This window comes from Borostomias antarcticus (genome assembly GCF_949987555.1).
Source record: "Borostomias antarcticus genome assembly, chromosome: 7".
NCBI classification, from domain to species: domain Eukaryota; kingdom Metazoa; phylum Chordata; class Actinopteri; order Stomiiformes; family Stomiidae; genus Borostomias; species Borostomias antarcticus.
Window position 1 is genome coordinate 29296742 of NC_140240.1, and position 10000 is coordinate 29306741.

At 44.4% G+C, this 10000-nt stretch overlaps 1 protein-coding gene across 1 annotated transcript in view; it reads right to left on the reverse strand.

Annotated features, from left to right (window-relative positions):
- Window positions 1-453: 453 nt before the first annotated feature.
- The window catches only part of LOC311311703 (endonuclease V-like), a gene marked incomplete at its 3' end in the record, with an annotated part of 15956 nt that continues 6409 nt past the window's right edge, over window positions 454-10000 (reverse strand). The window contains exons 4-6 of the mRNA XM_084441457.1: window positions 3889-3928; window positions 2181-2293; window positions 454-459 (exon numbers count right to left, since the gene is read on the reverse strand). Coding sequence (XP_084297583.1) covers window positions 454-459; window positions 2181-2293; window positions 3889-3928 — 159 coding nt within the window. The remainder of the gene's footprint in view (window positions 460-2180; window positions 2294-3888; window positions 3929-10000) is intronic.

A 10000-nucleotide genomic window follows, 5' to 3' on the forward strand; every position in this document is an offset into this window, starting at 1 on the left:
ACACACACACACACACACCGTCACTATTCACATTGATGCCGCCCTGGGGACAGGCAGTGATTCTAGCAAAAGGTAGATTAGGTGTTCTGATATCGCGTCCAAAATAACTGCCGTGATATGAAAAAGCCCAGAGGAACAGTATCTGTACGCGGAAGCTACTCGATACCTTGATAAACGCCAGTAAGTGGTGGAGATGATAACAGCGGGACAGCGTAGAAAGCCCCATCAACTGCGGCGCACGCTCTGGTTAGCGCAGCTAGCGACACGGGCTAAAGGTTATTATCGCCTGAGAGACAGTTAGCGTTAGCTGCCTCCTGTGTGTAAACGAATTAAACTTGGGAGTCAGATATCAATTTTCCCCCACTTCACTTTCCAGTAAACAGTACTCTCAGACAGGCTGCCATTCCACGGGTGCTAATCTATTTCTGTCCAAGCAAGCAGCCATTAGGGCTACTAAAGCTGCCGAGGGACACCAGAGAGGTTTCTTCGCGCACCACACTCAAATTAGCATGCTACGCTAAACACATGAGCGCAGGGGGAACCGTTAGCATGGCGCTTATTGCCTGGTAATTGAGTTTGTTGGGCACGGAGCAGGGGCTGTTTTTTGCAGTTCACTGAGTCCCCAAACCCCCACGGTCCTCCTGAGCATGGAACCGCGGTAGCTATGCGGTCACACTGGTGTCACAGCAATTATGGATAATTGTTGTCTATAGACCGAAGAGTTGCTCTTTGAGAGCTAGACGCTGAGGTAAATGTACGGCAGGAACACACACACAGACACACACACACACACACACACACACACACACACACACACACACACACACACACACACACACACACACCCGTTAAGGCCAACATGAACCCATACCCCCGGTGGCAAGTCAATGTGTTTTCTTTCCCTTAACTGGAAACAGCCTACAACAGGCACTCAAGAATTAAATGCTAAACCTTCTGCTCCACAACAAGCCAGATGTGTGTTAACTTAAAGGCAGCGTAGGTGTTTTATTTCCCAGAAGCACTTATATTTTTTGCAATTCTCCTTGCATTCCGACAGCAATCAATAAATAACTACATAATACATAACTACATAATCTGTGGAAATCGCAGGACTGTACCTGCCTAGCCAGTGTGGAGGCGTGGCTTTGAAGGGAGGGGCAAGGATTTTTTCGAATGGTTTTTCAAAATCTAATTTACTCTTTCTGGTTTCTCCAAAATTGACTACCCTACCTTTAACCAAATTGAGTTATGTTCCCTTCAACAACAACTGAAGTCAACAATGCTATGTGCAGCAGGTCTATTTAGGAAGCAAGCAAATTGTGTATTTGCATATTAATGAAACACCCAGAGAATTGTCCTCATGTATCCCTCACTTAGAGAGAGTGACGGCTTGATTTATATTCAAACCACACTGACGCTAGCAGCGCATACTGTGCATAGGGCTGGTGATACATAATAATGAGGTAAAACAGGGCTGCGTTCAAATTCAGCTAACTAAGGCAAACGTTCGTCGCAAACATGTTTTCTCCAAACGGTCACATTTGAACGGCTTTTAATGAACGTTCCAAATAGTTTGCATAAACGCAACAATGTTCCAAAATACCGTTAGGCTACAAGCCTGGATCCATTGTGATCCTCGTTCCGTTACTGGCGAACTACCTCTCCAGACTGTTAGCTTCTGTAAGCAAACGTTTGCGGCGAACACAAAGCTAACGGAAAATAGTTCGCTAACGTTCGCTATGTTCGCTGAATTTGAACGCACCCCAGACTTATGTTGCTGTTTCTGTACCCAACTTTTAAAAAAATGTTACGGTTGAAAAGTTTTAAAAAGGTTGAGAGCAAAGGGAGCAATACACACACACACACACACACACACACACACACACACACACACACACACACACACACACGCACACACACACACACACACGCACACACACACGCACACACACACACACACACCCAACTCCCCCCCCCCCCACACACACACAATAACACTGTTCAACACCCACCCATAGCCCCATTGGCTAGATGAAACTACAAACATGTTCAGTACTCTTCTTCTTAGTTCAAGAGCTGCCAAGAACTACAGTAACTGCATCCACTGGAGAAAGACAAAGACATTCAAATGAACAACAACAAACGACGGTAACCACAGTACGGTAACTAGGAAGCTGCACCTGTGACATGTGCTCCTCGCTCTTGGCCACGCCCTGCACCTGCAGTAGGTTCTTGGCCACGCCCACACAGGGAAGACCCGACAGGACCCCCAGGTGGCACGCCAGGCCGAACTCTAGAGGGGAAACGACCAAATATGGGCAAAGGAAATGGTCATTAGAGCAGCCTTGTATGGTAGCTTCCATTCTTTCATCACAAGTGCAAGAGCGTGAATATGAGCCATACCTGTTGAGCACAGAGCACCCGACATAACCGTTACTGGACAGGGAAAGGCAAAAGTCATCTCTTCAAGAAGTACTACCACGATCCTCCCTCTTAAGCACCTATTGTATTTTAGATTGCTATTGTATTTTAGATCACTGCTGGTCACTGATTATAGATCGTATTTTAGATTCTATGCTTGTGTTGTGTTAAGCACCGATTGTATTTTAGATTGCTATTCTTGCACTTTGCCTTCAGCACTAGATTAAGCTCTTAGTCACTTGTTTTAGAAAGGAGATGCACCAGTGAGTTCTGGCAAGTAGTACATTGGCTTTTCGTACTTTAAATGCAATTACTGTAACTTAAATCGCTTTGGATAAAAATGTCAGCTAAATGTAATGTAAATGTAATGAAAGGCATGTCTGGACAGGCAATGATTCTCATGGGATCTAACCTAATGATCAACTCAATGATTCTCATGGGATCTAACCTAATGATCAACTCAATGATGTAGTAAAACCAGCGATACACAAAGGATGCCAGGGTTGTACAGCAGGAGGTATTTTAATCTGTCTAACATGACTACGTCCGTGTGTGTTGGAGCAGGGCTGAGTTTCCCAGAGGCCTCGTAGCGCTACGTTCACCTTAGCGCTATGATGAACGCAACGCTACGATGCCTCTGGGAAACGCAGCCCAGACTGGCCTTTGGCTACATGATGCGACTGTTCAGTAGATCTCTATGATAAGACGGTACAGTAGATCACTCTTACAGTAGATCACTCTATGATAGGACTGTTCAGTAGATCACTCTATGATAAGACTGCTCAGTAGATCACTCTTACAGTAGATCACTCTATGATAAGACTGTTCAGTAGATCAGTCTATGATAAGACGGTACAGTAGATCACTCTTACAGTAGATCACTCTTACAGTAGATCCCTCTATAATAAGACTGTTCAGTAGATCACTCTATGATAAGACTGCTCAGTAGATCACTCTTACAGTAGATCACTCTATGATAAGACTGTTCAGTAGATCAGTCTATGATAAGACGGTACAGTAGATCACTCTATGATAAGACTGTTCAGTAGATCACTCTATGATAAGACTGTTCAGTAGATCACTATGATAAGACGGTACAGTAGATCCCTCTTACAGTAGATCCCTCTATGATAAGATGGTACAGTAGATCACTATGATAAGACGGTACAGTAGATCCCTCTTACAGTAGATCACTCTATGATAAGACTGTTCAGTAGATCACTATGATAAGACGGTACAGTAGATCCCTCTTACAGTAGATCACTCTATGATAAGATGGTACAGTAGATCACTATGATAAGACGGTACAGTAGATCCCTCTTACAGTAGATCACTCTATGATAAGATGGTACAGTAGATCACTATGATAAGACGGTACAGTAGATCACTCTTACAGTAGATCACTCTATGATAAGACAGGTACAGTAGATCACTCTATGATAAGACGGTACGGTAGATCACTCTCACCTCTGTAGTGGAAGAGACCGTTACCGTCCACGAAGACGACCTGTCAAGAGGAAGAACAGAAGGGCAGAGGTAAGAGCCATACATTACATTACATTTACATTTACATTTACATTTACATTTACATTTACATTTACATTAACATTTACATTAACATTACATTTACATTACATTTACATTACATTTACATTACATTACAGTCATTTAGCAGACGCTTTTATCCAAAGCGACAAACAGGAGGAGAGAAACCGAGAGAGAAAGAGAGGGAGAGAGAGAAAGAGGGAGAGAGAGAGAAAGAGAGGGAGAGAAAGAGAGGGAGAAGGAGAGAAAGAGAGGGTGAGAGGTACAGTCAGTACAGTCGCATGTGAGCGATTTTGGGTTTCAGTTTCTTGCTCAAGGACACTTCGGCACAAGCTGGGATCGAACCGGCGACCTCGCGACCCCCAGCCGGCCGCTCTACATCCTGAGCTACGTGCGACATACTTTTATGAAGTCGACTGGACCTCATGTTTTTAAATGGTGCACTTTTATATTCAGTATTGTTTGTATGTATTGTCTGTTTTTATTTTATTTATACTGTAAAGCACTTTGGTGCAACTTCAGTTGATTTTAAATGTGCTATATACAGTAAATAAAGTTGACCTTGACCTTGACCTTGACCTCATGTAGGCAGACCACCGTGAAGTTTCAACCAAATAAGTTAAGTAAAAGTTTTAAAAATATATATATTGATGCTGACTACGGCGAGCTCCAGACTGATTTCTTGCTGCTAAAGGTTATCCTACAGGCACATTTCTGCCGTGGATCATCTAAGTCACGAGGGCGTTCGCTGGAGGATCTGGTCTATACGGTGGAGCTGACTGGCTGGAGGATCTGGTCTATACGGGGGAGCTGACTGGCTGGAGGATCTGGTCTATACGGTGGAGCTGACTGGCTGGAGGATCTGGTCTATACGGTGGAGCTGACTGGCTGGAGGATCTGGTCTATACGGTGGAGCTGACTGGCTGGAGGATCTGGTCTATACGGTGGAGCTAACTGGCTGGAGGATCTGGTCTATACGGTGGAGCTGACTGGCTGGAGGATCTGGTCTATACGGTGGAGCTGACTGGCTGGAGGATCTGGTCTATACGGTGGAGCTGACTGGCTGGAGGATCTGGTCTATACGGTGGAGCTGACTGGCTCTGTCCACAAGTAAATGTCAGTAATAAATCCGTGGTGTGTTTGGTGTGCGAGTGTGAGTGAGAGACAGCGAGTGTTTGTGTGTGTGTGTGTGTGTGTGTGTGTGTGTGTGTGTGTGTGTGTGAGAATGTATGTGAGTGTCATTGTGCTTATTGTGCATGTGTGTGTGTGCGTGCGCGTACTTGGGCTTAAGCGATAGGGATTGAGTGTATATATGTATGCATATGCGTGTGTGTAAGTGTGTGTGTAAGTGTGTGTGTAACCCTACTAACACAGTGGGTTGCAGCAACGTTGCACATAAGTTGTACTTAGGTAAGTTGCAACGTTACCATCAGGCGATGTTGTGACAACGTCCATCTAAGGTCGAAAATAACTTTACCCTCCTAAGTCTAATTAGACTTTTCTGCAACGTTGCAGAAACATTTGCAATATGGGTCCCTGCAACGTCATTAAATAAACGTTGCGTTGGATTAAAGTCCTATTAGGCTAGCATTAGGATTGCTATCGGGCTATCCCGTGACGTCACTGCTTGCTGGTTCACAGTTAAAGTAGGCAGGATTCTTTGCCAAACTGCTCCTGTCTTTTTTAATTTTTTTAAATTTTCGCTTATATCCTTCATATTGTACTGTATGTTGAGGTTAATAACGCATCTTAGAAATGTTATTGATTGTATATTTCCCTGTTTGTTATAAATTGAATGCTTTTTCATTAATTAAAAAAAAGTCTAACTTTTCGGTGTCGACCAAGATATAATTTTTCAAAAGACGTGTCGAGAAAACCCATTCATTCTCTCGGCATTATGGGACGCTTCCACTAGGGGGCGATGAGATTACTTTCCCTCCCTATAGATGGGTTCGCCGCCTACGTCACAGCAGAGCGAGCACGCAGCCTCTCTGTAAAAAGGAACGAGCGAACGAACTCGCTAGCTACTCGTTTCATGTAGCTAATTATGCCTCAAAGCTGCTGTGCTGTGAACTGTACAAACAGAAAAGGACAAGATGATGGCCTCAGATTCTTCAGCATCCCCTCGAGATGTCCCCCTTTTCAGAGGAACCGTCGAAAGCTGTGGTTTAAAGCCATAAAGAGAACAGATTGGGGACCAACAAACACAGTGTGGTGCGCACTTCATCTCTGGTAAGTTATACCAGTTACCTCGGGGTTTTTTTCCTCATCAAATTACATTGATTTGACTGTTGGTTTAGCTATTTATTTGTTTACTTACCGGTAATAATTTAAGTAAACAGAAGTAACTCATAACCTGCACGCTAAACTAAGTTCAGGAATTGGAAGCCTAATGATAGCTAGCTAACGTTAGCTAATGCTAGCTAGCACGCTACCACGCTACCACGCAATCTAAAATGGCCGCTGGACTGAGGGAAATGTGAATATGTGTTTGTTCGACTGCTGAATTTGAGACTCACATTGGGAGCTCGCTCGTGTCAGGCTTCCTAAGGCCATCACGAATCTTAGGCTAATTTTACATAGGCAAAGGTGAAGGCGAAGCCAAGATAATGCTTTATATATTTTCCATTTGTCTGGAAAGTGGGAGACTGAGAGATGCCACTCACGAGGTAAGCGGGTTACCATGGACAATAGCGTTATAGCTCGAAACTAAGATGGAGGCAGCTTTGTTTGCCACATTAGTAGTATCGGTGTGTATTGTTGGAGTTCGAGTCAAAAACAGGCGTTCCTGTTAAAACTGCGAGTAGTAACGCGTGATTCACAGGCCTTATACATTTATTCTGTGCACTGCAGTGGCTAATGCCTAAACTAGCTTCATGTTTCCCACACGATTGATTGATGATTGACCGCCATTGACCGCATCTGTCCTGGGCCGGCAGAGAATCAAAAAAAAAGAATAGAATAGTGGCGTGTCACTAATTACTTATCGGCTGTAATGACTTGTTGAATTGTTGTTTTAGTCGCTTCTTCCCCTCTGCCTACTTTCCCATAGGGTCCTTGTGTGTTTATAAACTTAATATTTTTTTGTTTATTGGGCAGACTATTGCAGTGTGGAGTTTCTGGGGGAGGACACTGTCGGTTGTCCCAGTATCCTGGCTCTCCAAAAAGGATGGGGTAAGAACATGTTTGTGTGTTTGGTGTGCTACTTTTCAATTGTACAGGGAAGCGGCTACTAATGGTTTCACTCACAGTTGCAGATGTGTTCCTGGCCAATGAATGAGTCAGCCAACGGATAAAGAGCTGTGTGGAACCTAACCCTGGCTGGGCGCTCCACAGAGTCCGGGTTTTCCCAAAGTCCACAACTGGTACTGTTTGCATTTTAAGCTATTAAAAAATACTGATGGGGGTGGGGGGAAGATCATGACTCATTATTCTGAGGAAAAAAGGATGGCTGAAATGTATTGATTATGGTACTTTATGCACACAGATCATTACGAAGGTGCCAGGCTCATGGCAAAAGTCTTTGAGCAGCAGTCGTCAATGGACGAGTGCCAAGACGTTCGAAAGAGACGGCGCAACACACGCTATCACTCCAGTGACGAAGGTAATATACTAAAGTGCATTCAACAGTCCCAAAAGAGTAGTACTTTTGAAATCGAGTAATCTGAGCTAATTTACTGATATTCCACTACATATTCCAAGCCCCGGGCAGCCATTGGTCCCCACTATGCAGGCCAAAGACCAGGTGCCAGGTGCCGGAGTTGAAAGGCCTCTGCCAGCGGTCCAGTACAATCCACGTGTGCTGTACAATCCAGGTATGCATGTTTGTGTTGAAATGAAATGTCTATGCCTACTGCACACTGATAGTTGGACTATTTTTTATTTATTTTGAATACCATTTTACTCATCTTGCAGATTTTCCAAGCTTGTCCCATGTGGGCGAGCGGGGCCCAGGCCCCATGTATAGCACCCCAGCCAGATCATACAGCACCCCAGCCAGACCAGGTAAGAGTGGCATGTACTGCTGTGGTGTCTACCTGTCTTGTCTTTATTTAGTTTCCCTCCAAATGCCAGAAGCCAAAGCCAACACCATAAAGTTTCCTGCTAATCCCTTTAGGTTTTCAGTTAGCTCTGTGATTGGCTTTTTTAGATTGAATACCATTTACTCATCTTGCAGATTTTCCGAGCTCATCCCCTGTGAGCGAAAACCATGCGAGCCCAGGCTTCATGTATAGCACCCCAGCCAGACCAGGTAAGAGTGGCATGTACTGCTGTGGTGTTTTGATGTCTACCTGTTAATGTCTTAATTTATTTTCCTTCAAATGCCAGAAGCCAAAGCATGCTGCCAACACCATACAGTTTCCTGCTAATCCCTTTCCTTTATCCCTTTTGTTTTTCAGTTAGGTCTGTGATGCCGTCGCCCAATAAAACGGCTCCAGCACCATTGACTCCATGTACCCCTCTACCTAATCGATGCTGCTCTGCAGATGCTGGTATGGGACTACTTCATGTTGCATGCAGGGATATATTTTGAGTTTCATTTAGTTTTATGTCAATGTACTTATAGCCACATCTGTGTTTATCTAGATTTCCAGAGGTCTGTACATCAGCAGTTCTCAGAGATGCGGGAGCAACTCCGTGAGCTTGCACGGACTGTGAGGGAACTGGCCCAGAGCATGCGGCCTGTGGAGTCTGGAGCCCAGGGAGAAGTGCTGGATGTACTGAACCCTGCCCAAACGGACGAGGAGCTGCAGGTCTGTGAGGCCAGGTTGAAGGACCGGGAACATCAGAGGAAGATGGTGAGTGTCTGCAGGGCGGAACTTTGTCTTATTTTTGCAGTGCAGGTAAGGGTACAGTAAATGACTGTCTTTGTTTTGCAGACACAATACCTAGGTGCCATTGGTGGCAGAGACTTGGCGGACACAGTCCGGCGGGTGCTGTCAGCTGTAGCCACACATGCAGTGTGGAGCGCCTACAGTGTGTACGGGAAGAAGGGGAAGAAGCCACTGAAGAGTATGACACTCTTCAATGTTTAACACGTAAGAAATGGTTCATATTTTGAATATTTTTTAATACATCATCTTTGTTCCATGACCGATGTGAATTGAAACCATTACCTTTCTTGATAACTTAAAGGTGCAGTGATGGTCTCCATGCCAAAGGCTATGATGGCGTAGGTGGCCGCCCAGCTGCAGGAGACATTGAAACATGCCCCTGCTAAATGCAGAAGGGTAAGTGATGTCTTTTTTTTTGGTTTCTCCTACCCAGTGACACTGCATGGTTCCAAAGATTGTGTACCACTTTTTTGTGCATGTATGTGCGTTGTGTATTTACGGCCATTTCATTGTGTCTTTAGGTATCTGCAGAAGTCCGCCTGAGCACAGCCCATCCAAGCACAGTCCATCTGAGCACTCCCCAGCATTCTGATGAGGAAGACTTCCCTTCCTAGCTGCCCCCCAGCCCATCTGACGCCCACCCGCAGCCCATCTGAGCACAGCCCCCCCCCCCCCCCCATCTGAGCACAGCCTGCCTTTTTTTTTTTTAAATAACTTTTTTTGTAAATAACTTTTTGTATTTTTTTTTTTTTAAATCCTTTTTGTTTTTAAACTTGTTATCATGTTGCAGGCCAGACATTGTGTACTTTTTTAATAAAATAAATTGTTCTTGACTGAATGGTGTTGTGTCATAACTTTTGTACCATAATTTTGCTTGCTGCATTGACTATGACATTAATAGGCTCCTTGCACAAGCTCCACTACTTCCTGACACTCTACAGGCGTATTTCTTTCCTGTCCTATACTAGTGGATGGAAGTGATTGATCAGGTGTGCTGCACACCGGATTCATCGCTATTGCTATCCAATAGTATAGGACGGTAAATAAATATGCCTGTAGAGTTTCAGGAAGTAGTGGAGCTTGTGCAAGGAGCTGATTTGTTTTGTAATGCAAATTATAAATGTAGCCAACGGAAGTGTAGACCACGTTGCAGCAACGTAACAAAGTAATATATAAACGTGTATACAACGTTGCAGCAA